General features: G+C 32.6%; 1 protein-coding gene across 2 annotated transcripts; it reads right to left on the bottom strand.

Annotated features, from left to right (window-relative positions):
- Positions 1–258: 258 nt before the first annotated feature.
- On the bottom strand, positions 259–15,889 carry LOC128181145 (neuropeptides capa receptor-like). Of its 2 annotated transcripts, none has more exons than XM_052849435.1 (2): positions 15,869–15,889; positions 259–1,383 (listed from the first exon to the last, which is right to left on the bottom strand). In XM_052849435.1, the coding sequence occupies exon 2, from the start codon at positions 1,372–1,374 to the stop codon at positions 310–312; it is 1,065 nt and encodes a 354-aa protein (XP_052705395.1). In that variant the 5' UTR covers positions 1,375–1,383; positions 15,869–15,889; the 3' UTR covers positions 259–309. The 2 variants fall into 2 exon arrangements, with proteins under 2 accessions (XP_052705395.1, XP_052705394.1); XM_052849434.1 differs by lacking the exon at positions 15,869–15,889 and adding an exon at positions 2,951–3,090.
- Between the last annotated feature and the right edge of the window lie 944 nt (positions 15,890–16,833).

Below are 16,833 nucleotides of genomic sequence, written 5' to 3' on the forward strand. Positions count from 1 at the left end.
TGAGGATTATGTAATGTTGTAGAATGACACGAATTGATGGCACGTCAGAGAACTTGGATTATGTTCTTTCTCACAATCTCTTTACTTTAATAACCAAATATTACATTTTGAATGAACATTTAATATAGGCATTACTGAGAAATCCATATAAAACATATATATCGTGCTAGAAAAACTCAAAACATTGAGTGCACATTGCCCATACAAAATAGATTGCACAGGTTCATTTGTGATGTTTTGCCAACAGCAGTAGCAACAAAAAAAACCCAAAAAAAACAAAGAACAAAAAACTTGAGAAATTGAATTTTATTATAATCTTGTACTTTCTGTATTACTCACAGGAGAGTATGAAAAGTGGCGACATCCCAAAGCGGTCGCTAAGGACTTACGAAAATTTTTACTACAAAATGCAAACAACAAAAATTTAATTGAAAAGTTAGTATAGTAAACAAATTGAAGCACGGCATGAACCAACGCGACAGTCTCTGATACCTGCATTGTGTCTGACGATGGTCCGAATGAGATGTACGTTCGTAGAATATGACTTGGAATGCTCAGGATGACAAAGGTCAATGACAAAATATACAACATTTTGGCAACGCGCACCTGCGGGATGGACTTAGCTCTGTTATTGTTCGAATGTCTTTGATTCATGCTTCGTTTCTTCTTGAGTTGCACCGACTTGATGACAGAAAGAGAGATTGCGATCAGCATGAATAGGATCAAAACCAAAGGAACAATGAACGTAATGGTCGTGTCTGCATTGACGAATAACACCAGTAGCTGTGTATATTTGGTCCCTGTTTCGCACATCTTGACGGATCTGACACCAATATTGTGAACGTTGACCGTGGTTGTCACAATAAACACCGAGTAAAAACTCAGAGCGAACGCCAACAACGACACAGTTGTGATCACGGCCCGCCGAACTGTGCACATCGAGGTAATTCGGGTTGGATGGCATATTGTAATGTAATTTTCAACAGTTATGCAAACCACGAACCAGATTGATAAAAACGTACAGATGTAACTCCAATACACTTGGAATTGGCACATGCCCTCTTCATGATTCAACCGAAAACCGAGACCTTCTAGCCACACGAAAGATAGAGAAACCAGCACTCCACTATCGGCGCTCAAAACAGCAATCACGTAAACCGTGGAGGATATTCGTCGGAGTTCTTTGACGAGGAACGCACACGCTGACAGTGTGTTTCCTATAAGTCCAGAGAAGACGATCACCGGTAAAATGTAGACCTGGAGGAATTGGTACACTAGCTGCGTCTGATTCAGCGTGATGCCCTGATAACACCTCGAGGAGTTGCAGCTGAGATTTGACATCGACGCATTCTCTAATACCGTTCTATTATCCATTTAGATGCTCTGAAATAAGCAAAAACGTGTCTATGTAGCAATCAAAGAACAAAGTTTCCAGGTTTTTAAAACGAATTTACCTGCACAATAATGTATGTGTGTTTGTGCTCATTGCAAAACATTTTTTTAATACATCTGTGACATTGTTGTTCTGTAGTCACCTAGCAAAATGATATGTCAGAACATCAAACGGTGGATTTTCTTGTTCATGTACATAAATGTTAGTTTTAGACCCACTTTGAACAATGATTAACCTAGATTGCCGAGTTTTGAACACACTTTATTAATTACAAACCTTGTATGCCTGATCTAGTTTATTGATTTTACAGTCGTTCTTACACAAATGACTAACCAGAGGTAGCTTCAGGCAACAACATCAAATAGCGTGGTTCGTAGACCATAACAATCCTTACATCAATGAGAGTTGGGTTATACTTTTACGCTGCATCATTTGAAACAAATTAAACGTGTATTGCATGTGATTTTTCTTTTTATGTGTTTGGTTTTTTTTTCTCTCCACTTGAGCTGATTTCATGTCATTTGGTATTACTAATTGTCAGTATAAATCAATTCTTGTAAAATTGATGGAAGAGAACGTCTTGCTTTGTGCTTTTATTTCACACTTTTTTGTTTGTTTTCCTTTGGTCATCAAACATCCGACACACAAACACACATACACACATTTAAAATCAAAATTATAAAGAGTGAATGCTATAGGATATGTAATTATGGAATTATTTATAAACATTAACGGACCGTCGTGCGCGCGGGCGCTTTTTCTGTTTGATACGGCCTTCCGTTTAATAATTTATACTGTCTAGTTTATATCCTCTATAAGTATTATTGCTAATGATATAATTATAGATTTGCTCAATATTTGAATATAAAACAGATAGTATTAGTTTATGCATAAAAGTAAGTTAGTTTATTCTAGCAACTGATCAACACAAAAATAATAATTTACCGTAACATATAAATTGTTATTTGATTGTTACGTCAAGATGTAGTAAAGTCTATGGCAATATATTCAATTGTTCTTTTATTGCGCTTGATCCTTTAAGACGTCACTATTGATTTATAAACACTTTCTATCGCACTTTATGACTATGAATAAATTTTGTTGAAAAAAATTATAATCTAACAGCATTCTATTTTTCAAAAAAAAAAAAAAATGAAATCATTTGAGACAATTAAAATCAATTTTGCATATTTGAAAGAAGAACTTATTAATAATTTGGCTTTAGTAAGGATGTGCGTGATTTGGATATCATGAAGAATATGCACCGTAATTCTTTATTTCAGAGAGCATACGTGATAAGTTAAAGTAAATTGATTTTATTATCAAACATCTAAGCTCGTTTTTTTTTTATTCTAGATGATGAAGCCATTTAACTATAAAAAATTATTGCTTTAATTTCTTGTTTAAACTTGAGAAAAAAATTTTAAAACGCAAAAAATCATGTACAAACTAAGCAAAAATTAATTAAAAAAAAAATCTTGCAAATGTTCCTTTCGTTAAAAATTGAAAGCCCACTTATAAAAGAGAAGATAAAAGTATAACAGTAAAGAGACATACCTCTTACTAGCTCGGCGTTAGTCCATGAAATAAACATCAGCGGCAATTGATCGATTTATATACATTCATGGAAATTCACAGTTGTCATCCAGCGAGATATTATCACTGCAACAACGAGCTGATAATAAAGGCCCGTATTTTAGCATATTAAATCAGACTGCTGTGCTTTGTGTATTCCTCTCGCTAAATGAACAATTTAATAAAACTATATTTACCGGCTCCAATAATTGACCATGACAACGTTTTTTGGGTCGAATATTGCATGTGTCAAGACTGCTGGTCCATCCGAAGGGAATTACCTGGTATTAAGTTTTTTGTTGTTAAAAAAATATGAAATTCATAAAAGTTAAAACATACTCTTTTTGTAAAACACGAATTGCATGTAAACATGTACCAATAATTATTTCATAGAACACTCCAAAATCTTTCTCTCAATACTTCACTAGACTGATATATGAAACAAAAATTGGCATATTTCTCGAACGCACAGAAAACCTTAAAAAATAGTGTCTGACCTTCCGTTTGAAGGCAGACTTTATGTTTGCTTGCGAAGGATGGTGATTAGTAGTCAATATCACTCTGCATTAAAGATCAGCCTCGAGATGCCCAATCTCCCTTGATACACCTCTATTTTAAAGGATACTTTAAATCTAATACGCTTATAATTTCTTACTTTACCCGAGTTCAACCAGCCATGTTTTGTTATAAAGTCGTAACTTCTCGAGCTTTTTCAAAAGAGCTCGGTAATACGAAATTGAAACGATTTGGAATATTGGCCAAACATTTATAATGGAATATTTTAGGTTACAGAATTGAATTTAACAACAATAATAATAAATATTGAATATTCTAGCTCAAATCTGAACATGTATTACTTTGCCCTGTATAATTAACGAGTTTTTACAAAAAGACAATTCATGTAAAGTGTTGACTGACAACCAACCCCCCCCCCCCCCCAAAAAAAAAAAAGAAAAGAAAAAAAAACAACAACACTGACTGTCTAAGTGGACATCTAAACGCCTTAATGCACAGGCCGTCATACATACATATCAGAAGGTCGTCTTTTTAGGTAAAATGCGCATAGGCCTACATATCAGAAGTTTGTCTTTTTATGCAATATATTGTGTTTTTAAATTTCGACATCGATGAAACATGCGATTGGATATACTTTGCGCGTAACATAGCATGTTATTTTCTTAAATAATAAACGGGTATATGTATTTGCTTTTACATTGTAATTAGGGAAGAAACGTTGCAAGTGATTGATCTGACAAATACCATTCAATGTATTTCATGACAGGAAAGCCTTCGGCATTACCGACAATTATCGAAGCCCACGTACTGATTCTAGAATGATTGATTTGACCACAAATGTAACAATATATATAATAAACACCAACGTTGTTTTGTTATTGTAATACTTCAAATAAGATTTCGAGGCCAAGGTATGTTGAAAATGTTTGCATCCCTTGATTTGAGCAAAAACTGATCGAGTGCATGGAATACACATTGTTATGTGTAGACGTTTTATTTAAAAAATATGTATTTTAAAAGATGCAGGGACTGTATTTTAGGTGTTTTCTCTCAGAGATAATCGTGTTGATAAAAAAGAAAACAATACCGTTTTAAATAAAATGAAAAAAAATATATTAAATGCATGCGACCCTAGATTACACACTTTTTTCCAACCGGATTTACCCATGCAATCCCGCAGAAAGAAAGTATAATGTCACTCGGTAGCGGTTGGTTCGATGCATTACACGTCATTATTTCCCACTTTTCCGGATATTTGAGACCTCTTCCTTTGAATTCGCTCCCTGCGAATTTTTAATTCATTATTATTTTTTATTACACAAATTTTGCCATTTTGGTTAACGATAAGGATAACTGTAACACGTCTAGCGCTTTTGTAGTAAATGAGCAAAAAGTCTATAAAAAACCCTGACGTTAAGAATCACCAAAAGAACAAATATGATTGGATATTGAATTCCTTTTATAAAGATGCACACGCTTAAAAAAATGTCCTCGTGATATTTTCACTTAACTTTACTTAGCTGTACAAAATGATCACGTGTTTTTATCACTTTTTATATCCCCGCTGTGAAAGAGAGAGTGGATACTGTTGTACTCTTTTGTGTCCGTCTGTCCTTCTGTCTATTCGTAACAAATATTTCTCACGCATTTTTTTTCAGCATCTATATATTGCAAATGCTTAAAATTCTCAGACACTCCATTTAGGTTTGTCATATGTAAGGATTTATTTTGTATTTAATTGGACGTTAATTCCTGTCAAATGACGACTTTGTTTATAATTAGGTTTTAGCCCAAATATTCAAACAAAATTTCGTCAAAAATTTGTTTGCAACAATTCATTGCAAATGCTTAAAAATATACCACACTATTTGTAAAGGCATGTCATAGGTTGGGATATATTTTTATACCAATAAGATTTCAATTTCTTGTTAAATGACGACTCTACTTATTTCGTATATTCACAACAAAGCGGGGGTGATACTTGCGAGCATTGGCTCACATTTATCCTGTTTGTTCTTTATATGTCCATATGCAAGTTCGTTTGTCCGAACCATTACTTTCAGATGCCAAAAAAAGGCTAAAATCTAAAAATTTAGATTCATGGGAGTTTTATTCAATTCATATCGGATTTTAAATTCCTTAAGGATTACTGCATTTTCGGTAGGAATTTCCAAACATCCTATAGAAAAATTGTTTTTCTTAGGGAAAACTTTCTTTTGTTTATGTTTTCTTATCTTACCCGACCGGTGAGATACATGTATATCAATACCAAGAGTGGTTGCAAACTCTTTAAGCAATGATCTTTTAAATGGCTTATTTGATTTCTTCGATTCATGCACCTTGGCACTGGCATAATTATCCGGCACGGCTCATCCTACAGTTTGATACACTTAGTTTGCCAACAAAAAGGAATTTCCAATTTAATCTTTCTAAAATCGATTATTTTAATCTGCAAGACTTTAATAGTAATTTACATGCAAGCAAGATTTAATCGATAAATGTATAGCTTATGTAGCAACATTTTTGGGATAAACTATCCTTGGAAGGTAACCAATAAACTTCAAGAGTTTTAAAATTTAATAAAGAGCTCTTTGAACCATTTTGAAATTACACTATTCATATTACAGTGTTGGAAATCAATCAGAAAGACTCCAATGCAAAGAAAATGCTTCAGGTTTTTCAAGGTCAAGATCTAGCTAGTAAATAAAAGAAGCCACAAGATTTCTGAAATGTTATGTCTATTCGTAAGATAAGGTATCTGGATTTCTTTTTATAGGATTTCCCATAGAACGTCAAAAAACGGTGCTATTTCTAGTTGATTCTCTTATAATGTAAAGTAAAAGGATAAGATATATCAATTCAATTAAGATGACGTCATAAAAGATCTAACACTTTAACTAGAGAAAACCCTAAAGTCATTTCCTAGATTTTGATCTTATGATCAATATATAATAAAATGAAAGATGACTACTGGGTTAGGACATAAAGGGTATGAAACATTTCAAAGATGCTTCATAACAATAGCTTTGTTTGATGGGGGGGGGGGGGGGGTACTCGTAAAACACTTTGAATCTTGATTTAAGATTGCTCTTTTAACTGGTAAATTAATGGTTAAGTTTTCACATGAAAATATATGCGCATAATAAATCGAAATCAAGTAGCCTCATCTTATTAATATTATTGGGGATTTTTTTTTTGCGATTCACCAGATGCTACGCCTATTGTATCGATACCTGGTGAATAAATTGTAAAGCAACAGCTTAAGTTAATTTATTATATATTCAAAACAGATTCAGTTTAGACGAAATGAAGTCATTTTGTTCCTTGTTGCACCATCTTTTATTGCTTGTGTCTGGTAGTTTTGTATGTATTGTAAAGACGAAATAGAAATGTACCGTTGAATTAAATCATAATATTTTCTCGGTGGGTTGTTTCGTGGATGTCGAGACCATCATGCAAATTATCCAAATCTCAACATCTACGTAAGATAATGAAAGATAATAAATAGTAACATACACAACAGTTTCTATACGAACAAATGCATATTTTCTCAACTTCGAATGTGTTACCTAGGCATCAATGATGGCAACTTTTTTTATGCAGTTGCAACCGTAAAGCATCGCGAAAGCGCTTTTTATAATAAATCACAGTATTGAGAGTATTTAAAGCTGTGTCAGTTTACAAATTATCTATTAAATGCAAGGTTTGATCCAGGGTTGAGCAACAAAACAACTTTACTAATGACAGCAATTAAAGTAATTTTTAAGAAAAAAATCGAAAAAGTAATATTGTAGCACAGCTATTCTTATAGATTAAGACATTTTGCCAGGAAACTAAAACAATGCCTGCACTAGATTTCCTGCACATGCTACACCTTTGGTATTTCAACATGTGTGATATGATGTCCATAAACTGTACTTAATTTTTACCTGATAAATAATTATTGTACAATTAACCAAAAACTTACTTTCATTTTCGATAATCAGCCCGATATAGCAAAAGTGAGAGTAAGGTGGTGGACACGCTTCGGCGGATCCAAGTCCGAGATTTCATCAACATATAATTGTTAGGAAATAATATTGAATGGTTACGTAAAAAGAGAATATAATGACTGGAACCTGCTGTGATTTTACTTAACAAGTCACGTTTGTGAAACATTTATGCCCCACTCCCTTGGAAACATCCACAAAGAAAATGAACGTAAACTGCAAATAACTGGTATTTTTCTAAGTTCAAGGGACATAACTGTGTCGAAAATTGCTCGATCATGCCCAATTTCGAACTTGACCGAGATATTATCATGATAAACCTGTATACCAAATTTAATTTCAATATGTCTATCCTCTCCTAAGAAAATGAGCGGAAACTGCAAATGAGTGGAATTTTTCTATGTCCAAGAGGCATAACTCTGTCGAAAATTGCTCGATCATGCCCAATATCGAACTTGACCGAGATATTATCATGATAAACCTGTATACCAAATTTAATTTCAATATGTCTATCCTCTCCTAAGAAAATGAGCGGAAACTGCAAATGAGTGGAATTTTTCTACGTCCACGGGCTATAACTTTGTCGAAAATTGCTTGATCGAACCCAATATCAAATTTGACTTAGATATTATCCAGATAAACCTGTATACCAAATTTGATTTCAATATGTTCATCCTCTGCGAAGAAAATGAGCGGAAACTGGTCCAAGATGACTCCAATATTTAAGGTAAAAAAGTGTGCAATGACATTGATAAAAGTCTGTTGGGGAAAAGTCAAGGTCATTGGACCTCGCCAAAATATTTAAAACATATAAACTCTCCACACTTTCCACTTTACATACATGGAACTTTTGAGAAAATCGTAATTAGTTACAGTATAATCAATTTTCAAGGTCAGTTGTGAAGGTCACAGCATAACTCTACATGTATGAAAAATACTTGTCTGGAGCATATTCCCCCTCATTTTGTTACAATCTGGTAACATGGTGCGTTTTATCAAAGGGTATGCAGTGACTTTGAATTAGTTTTTAGGTCAAGTGTAAAGGTCATATTAGATCGACCTTAAAAGCATATATTCCCAACAACTTGAAATAAGATATAGCATGCGCACTGAAGAGACTCAGAAAGGTCGTCTACCCAATACTTTCTATTTGCTAAGAAACGACTTCATTTTGATTGATTTTCTAACATCCAGTTATATTAATACATTTCATGTGTTTTTCCATGCTCTGCCGGAAAGGCCCAAAAATTAGGAAAATAACATCCCATTTGATAAAACATGATATGAAGAATCGACAACCTACGAATACCCCCCCCCCCCTACATGCAAATGGTTTTACAGTAGATGACAAGCACTTAATAATTTTTATTCGATTTTCGTAAAAACATGGGTTTTTTTTCAAGTAAAAGGTGTCATTGTCATTTTACTGAATGTTTTTATTCCTTTGAAAAGGACTAGTTGGACGAATTGATTTTGATCTACATAACGATAACAAATGAAAGTGAATTTTACGGTGCCAAAATGTCTAATAGGAGCAGTGAAGTAATCATTAATAAGTAATTTGAAATATATATCTTTGGACCAACTCTTGATCACCGAGTCTCAGTAAAAAAAAAAATAACAACTACTTGTTTTTCTAATACATGCATGTCTTTAAACTAAATTGAGTTTGAAAAAGTAAAAATGTTTTTGTATTTTATTACATTGCTTTAATGTTTATAACTTATAACAACTCATAAACATGTTTTGAATTCAAACAACTGGTCATATTGTTTGCCCGTTCTTCCACACTCTGGTACTTTTTTTTTATTCATCGTATGGTTTGATCGTAAATGATTATCTACCTATAATATGAACAGTGTACATATATTTGAATCATATTTTTATAGAAATTCATTAATTTGTACTCTTCAGAGGCAAATTGGAGTTTAACAAACTTTTGAGCAATAAACAAAAAAAAAAGAAGCCCAGTTCAATTAATTCTCATCGATTTTTACTGTCATACAGTTTTTAATTAATACTCACTTCTTTCATACATTGAAATTGCAAAGGGCATACAAGTAAAAATCTATTTGCATGATAATGTGAAAGAGATATGAAGACTGATTAGCCCGAGAAAAATAAGATTCCCAAAGGGTAACATATAGATTATAAAGGTAGCAATCACCTTTAATATAATATACCGATATAGGAATAGCTAGGAAAGTATGCAGAAAAGAATATAATAAATGTCTAATGAAATTGCAGTGTATGGACCAAAAGCTTACAATCAATGTTGTAATCAAAAGTTGGTATTCTTCATACCGGCCAATGCGGTTTCCAATTGAAAGTATATCAAATTTGGTAAGCTTTGAATACAACATAAGTATCTTAGTACGATCAGTTTACTAATCTACAACACCATGTATTTAGGTTGTTATACATGTTTTGCGAGAATTGATAATGCTATTTAAACTACGCAGTTCTATACATGTACGTTCAGTTAATCCTTAATTCAGTAAAATACAACGATCAACACATTTTACTTTCAAGTTAAACGCTTTTTTAATCAAATCTGATAAAAAACCAACAAATAATTTTGGATTAAATGAAATCAATCTCAATAGGACATTTTTTGTCCTTTTTTTTTACCGTACAAGTAACAGTATATTCTTTTTTGTGTTATTTGAACATGTTTACAAACGGATCGAAAAAGATGTATACGTGTAAAAGGTGTAAATATGGTTTTAATTTATTTCATGCAAAATGCAACGGAAAACGTCACGTAGAATAGAAAACTATGAACGCTGATATTGGTCCTGTTTATATAATCTGTCAAAAAAACCCAGGTCAGGCATAATTTTTTTAACAGTAAGCAGTTTGCCTTGGTTTCCCTAATACATGTATAATATATGTCATGCATGTATTTTCAATTCACAGCTCGGTTGTATTGTCATAACAAAACGACGGAATTTGTACACTCATTATACGAGTTAACCTACAAGTTTAATATTATCGAATCATTTGAAAAATGACAACCCACGGGCATTTATTTGTCTTCACAAAAATTAACGATTTTATTTTATCCTGCATTTCTGCATTAGTAATGAAACCAGTTTTATTCCACACCTATATATATTATCCTGCATTTCTGCATTAGTAATGAAACCAGTTTTATTCCACACCTATATATATTCCACACCTATATATATATATATATATATATATATATATATATATATATATATATATATATATATATATATATATATATAAAACAGAATGCGACAGTCAAAATTAAATAAATTTAAACCAACAATTTATTTAATTTGGACTGTCGCATTCTGTTTTATTTATTTAAGTATTTTTTGCTGTACCAAGGCTTTATTTATATATATATATATATATATATATATATATATATATATATATATATATATATATATATATATATATATATATATATATATATGAGTACTATAACGAAGCCAACGCAGTTAGTGGTAAAATAAATAATCGATTCTACAAAGATATTGATATCAAAAACGTAGATCGGATTAACAGATTTTTGCTGGTACATCATTATTAAATGTTCAGGAAATTAAAACAACATTGGTGTTGTTATATTATTTGAAATACAGAAATTATGTTTTGTTAGTAAGAGGTCCATGGGTCACACTGCTCACCGGAGTTACATTTCCTGAATTATGAGTGACCTCTAACATATTTTTAGAATAAAACTTGGACTACCCATGGTACTACCACAAATAATCGTAAAAGCAATTTCCCAGATACATATATATCCAATATATACCGTTTAATCATCATTGTTCGTGGCTTTCGTCGGTAACCCTTGCCCAGGAATTTACATCCCCGCGAACCTATACACAATGAAGTTTAATAATTATCAAATTTATCATGATTACACTACAAATGAAATTCCGTCCCCACGAACTGGGAAAATTATGGCTACCCATGAACATTGACCCCCTCGAATAAAAATGATTCTACGGTAATTCAGGAAGATGAATAATTTTTCTTTCTCATATGATAATTATTATACATTGCCTACCTGTCCCAAGGCCCTGTCAGGACAATTTTTTTTCGTGTGGTTTTTACTAAAACAATTTCATCATACACATGCAGGGTCTGACTTTAAACTCTGAACCCTAGGATACTTTATATTTGCTAAGAAATATGAAAACACACAAAATGTATAAGGATGTTTGCACCTTGAAATCTTACCTTGTGGTAGCAATTGTAGCTCCTTAAAGGACGATTTGACGTAATGTAAATTCTGTTTATCGATATTCTTATATTGAAATTTACGCTCCCCTATGGGAGTCCAAATTTGACCAGATAGGAAATTATCAGAGATATGCATAATATGCAGCAAGGTAGTTTTCAGGATTGTTTTTTCGACATTGCACTTATTCCTTTACATTTCTTCGTTAAACAATGAATTATAGTTACAGCACAGTATCAAATTACACGCTGTAATTACTTATTTCTCACAACTACAATTGCAGTACTGTTCTAACTCTTAGCAATGGATAGTTTTGTTTCCATATATAAAAGATAAAAATATAGATTTGGTGACGCTAACTGCGCCCCCTCTTCATCTTTTCTTCGTCCCTCTTTTCCGAAAATAGCGTGAACAGAAATAAGAATATTTTAGAAATGGAAACCGCCTCCCGTTTCTATATATTGTATATACGTGTACAAAATAGGTGTGCGTGATAAGTAGAATATGACGACCAAATCTCTGCATCATAGAAGTGAACATGTGCATCTGCGCATACCACGTGAATAAAGATTAGGCTGGTGCCATTATCTTCCATTATCTCCCAATTGACACCATGATTCGACTCTTTTACCCAGTAGCTTCAAGGTATGTAACAGAAGAGTTTGATTCAAAAAGCCTATTAGATTTATTTAATTTCTTATTCCAATTAAAATAGTTAATCAAGGAATTTAAAATTTAACCTAAAAATGTGAAATATATACTTTTCTCTTAAATGTATGGTATACGATAGAGCCCCTTATGAAAAAGCGTATTTTCTAAGTGTTTTATATTCTAATCATTACAATACATTCCGAGAGGTTGTTGATGCGGATTACGTAACGAAGATACCTTTCCCTTGGTGTGTTACAATAAAATATATAAAGTTCCTAATAACCATCTTTATGTCATATAACAAATAAAAAGAATACTTTTTCATAAATCAAAACTGAAAGCATTTACTTTACAACGAAAGATAAACAGTTCTACAACTTATATTAATATTCATCGAGAAAAGAGATAACATTATGTCATATAAGGAAAACAAGAGGCACATAGGCCACATCGCTTACCTGAGCAACACTAGGCATGATAAAATCAGCTTAATGGAGTCATAATACAAACTATCTGGACAATGTAGTATGATACATGAAAAATGACAATAACAAAATGTGAACCATCTCAAAAACCTAAAAAGTAAAATAATCCTGTATAAATAAAAAAAAATTATTTTCCCTTGGATATTCATATGTTTATAACAGGTCCATTTTCTTCCAAAATGATTTTATCCTTCTTCCGGGGATTATGATTTGAACAAACTTTAATCTACCCTACCTAATAATGTTCCACACGAGTACATGTATCAGCTTTTCTAGTCGTTCGGTTTTGAGAAGAGTTTAAAAATATTTTCCTCTACATATTCCTATTTAAAAATCCCTCATGAGGCCCCATCCTAACTCCGGGGATCATGGTTTAATAAACTTGAAACTATCCAACCTGAGGACGCTTCCACACGTTTTAGCTTTTCTGACCGATTCGTTTTCGAGATGAAGATTTTCAAAGATTTTCTCTATATATTCCTGTGTAAATATTCCCCCCCTTACCCAATGTTGCCCCACCCAACCCCGGAAATCATGAACAAATTTGAATCTACTCTACCTGAGGTTGCTTCCACGTAAGTTTCAGCTTTCTTGACTGATTGGTTTCTGAGATGAAGATTTTGAAATATTTATATATGTAAAAATTCAACCCCCGTTGTGGTCCCACCTACCCCTGGAGGTCATGATTTTCACAACTTTGAATCTACACTAGCTTCCACAAAACTTTCAGCTTTCCTGGCTTATTAGTTGGCGAGAAGATAAATTCCAATCCCCATCATGGCCCACCCTGACCCCGAAGAAATTATTTTGACAACTTGAAATCCAAACTACCTGAGAATTCTCCACATAAGTTTCTTTTTTTCTGACTAAATGGTTCTTAAGAAGAATAAAAAAAATGTCTCAATATTTTTTTCAATTATTTATAATTATCTCCCTTTGAAAAATGACGAGGTCCTTTATTTTCAAAACCCTGTATCCCCTTTGCTTAGGAGTGTCAAATTTGGTTGAAATTGGCTCAGTGGGTCTGGAGAAGATGTTGAAAATGTTTAAAATTTACGGACAGACAAAAGGGGAAATATAAGCAGTAAAGTTCACCCAAATTCAGCTCAGATGAGCTAAAAAGGTTACTTTTATATCATATACCGAAAAAAAACTCCTGATAATATTGAAGATGTAATGTTTCCGAGTAAAAAAAATTGTGTTTAATGTGCGATTGTAATACGGATTGATTCGAATATGAGAGGTTGCAAATTAAGCCCCTATGTCGCATAAAAACAGTTTTACCAGCCGATGAAAAATGTCTCCTAGACAAGTACTGTCAATAAAACAGGATGCAGCTGTTTCATCGTCAAGCACACGACATTAGGAAGTGGGGCACGTATGTTTTAGATGGATCTGATGGTGGGCGATATTATATTTGAAGTTACATAATGAAATTAAACACGTGGAACATGATTTCGCATTAAATGTAGGTCACGTTCGAATGAATGATACTAGCAGACAATTGGGCTATATTTTCTTCTAAAAAAATCCCCGTGGAAAATTGCCATCCATGCTTTATTTTTCATTCAGTTGTTTAAATAATATCTTTTTAAATTAACAATTAACGTAACTCTCTCTAGAGAGCTCTCTCTCAATAAAAAATGTGCCCTAATATGCAACTTGTTGTTTTTTTTCTAAGTAAACGTTCATTATATATGCATCTGTTTCATTGCACTGTTAAACACACTTTGTATCCTTGAAAATGTGTGATGTATGCAGAAGCAGTTGGCCTATTAATATACATGTATATCAAAAAATTTAAATAATAGAAACAATTATCGAACTTATTCTGAAATCAAATCGTGCAAATACTTGTATTATATTTTTATAAACAAGCATGCTTAAATGAAGTACAAGAGCTTCAATAAAAATATTGCTTTTAGAGTGATTTTAACTAGACTGCTAACATTCTGTATGATATACATGTAGTTCTGATGATAAAGTATCAAACAGGTTGAAATTGATGCGTACATCCGGTGAAATATACATTGCTCAGAGTCTACCACATGTTGGATTTTTGCGTCACATATAAGCTAATGACTGGTGATCAAGAATAAAATGAGTAAGTCTTTTACACCTAATTATTGATTGATAGCTTATTTGATAAAAGTTGTATGGAGTCTGACGATATTAACCTGGATAAAAGTACATTATTTCATTGAAGAAATACAGTGAAATTATAATTTGGGACCAAAAAACTATCTCGTTGTAAGCGAAACCTCGTAATATCCGAGCTCGTAATAACCAGAGGCCACTGTGCTTTTACAGTTTTAAAATTAAAAAAAAAAATTAAGTTATAAATTTTTTGACGGGCAAAAGTTATAGAAGTCCAAGCGGAATTCGAACTAATGACTTTCAAAATCATTGTTTTGTGTGTTCTAAACTTGGCCTCACTTATAGTAACAGTCTTGGAAAAGAAAATGTTTAAAAAATTATGTTCGACTTTATGTTTCGATAGGTAGTACGTCACAATATGGAGTTGTCCGATAACAAGTTAAAATGTTTAATTTGTGCTCTTTTTAGAAGACAATCAGAATAGAGGCATAAAACTAAACGAAAAATGTACAACGAAGTTTCGGTAAATCAAACAATGGTGTGAACATTGTATCAAATTTATGTGCTAAATGCATAAGAAAAACCTACATTTACTATATGAATGTTTTCTATGTGTCCGAACATTTAAGTGCAAAACATGGTTTTTTCCCAGAATTTCAAGATTCCGTTTTCGGTAAAATCTCGGTTTGATTAAAAATTTGATTAAAAATTATTCAATATCATAAAATCTTATTTTTTTGAATTGCTAAAAGCAATTATTTGAGGGTTCATGATTCCAACTTGATTATAAACCACTATTTATGTACTACAGATAGATCATATCTCATTAGCATCATTATCTATATCGATTGTTGTGATATTTTTATACAGCAAATCTGACAAATACGATGAATTTCCAAATCGAGTGATAACATATACAATGCATGATAATACTTACCAGTATACAAGATCGACATCTGACTTCAAAACCTGAACTGGTGAGAATAACCTACAGAGGAGTCCTTTCTTAGTCACACTACAATATTTGATCCATGAGTCCGGTGTTTTAAGCAATCAGTGCATATTCGTCTGAAAGGTAACGATAATTGTATCAGACATTTTTTAAATCGATACATTTATATATTGTGTGACGTTCACTTTGAATAATCGGGCCAACGTTGTTTAATACTAAAACTGTTGTCCAAGAATAACACACTTGACAATTTAAAATTCATGTCTTCCGCTATTTTAACCCACTAGACAATTGTTTTAGCAATCATTTGTTTTTCATCCCTATTGACCAATAGTGCGTACGTTGTTCAATACTAGAATCAATGTCAAAATGTCACTGTTGAATCATCATTGTACATGGGGAACCAATGTTGGAGGCCTTCGTGGGTAACCCTTGCCCACAAATTTACATCACTTACATTACCTATACACAATCATTTGTTTAATTTATTATTAAAATTATTCTGATTACATTATCTACGAAATTTCGTCCCCACAAACGAGGAAAAAGTTGGCTATCCACGAACATTGACCTCCACGAATAAAACATGATGCCACAGTATTAGACAATATCTTTTATTTTTTTCTGGTCTTGTGCTATTTATATGTTGAGCATCATAATGAGAAAATTAGTAAACAAGAAGATGGATCTAATGATATTTTACCATTATATAAATAGTGCCTCTTTGGGAGGGTAACAGTTGAAAATGACACCCCGAGGAAACCATTGTCAACCGACGCGAAACGGAGGTTGACAATGGTTTTCGAAGGGTGTCAATTTCAACTGTTATCCTCCCAAACGGGCACTATTTATTTTTATCATACTGAATTTCTTTATTTAAGAGATTTTTTTACTGCTTTTATGTAGAAATGACGTGAATTCCACGGCGAACCGTACGCGCATAATTTAAG

Source organism: Crassostrea angulata, chromosome 4, assembly GCF_025612915.1.
Source record: "Crassostrea angulata isolate pt1a10 chromosome 4, ASM2561291v2, whole genome shotgun sequence".
Taxonomy (NCBI): Eukaryota; Metazoa; Mollusca; class Bivalvia; order Ostreida; family Ostreidae; genus Magallana; species Magallana angulata.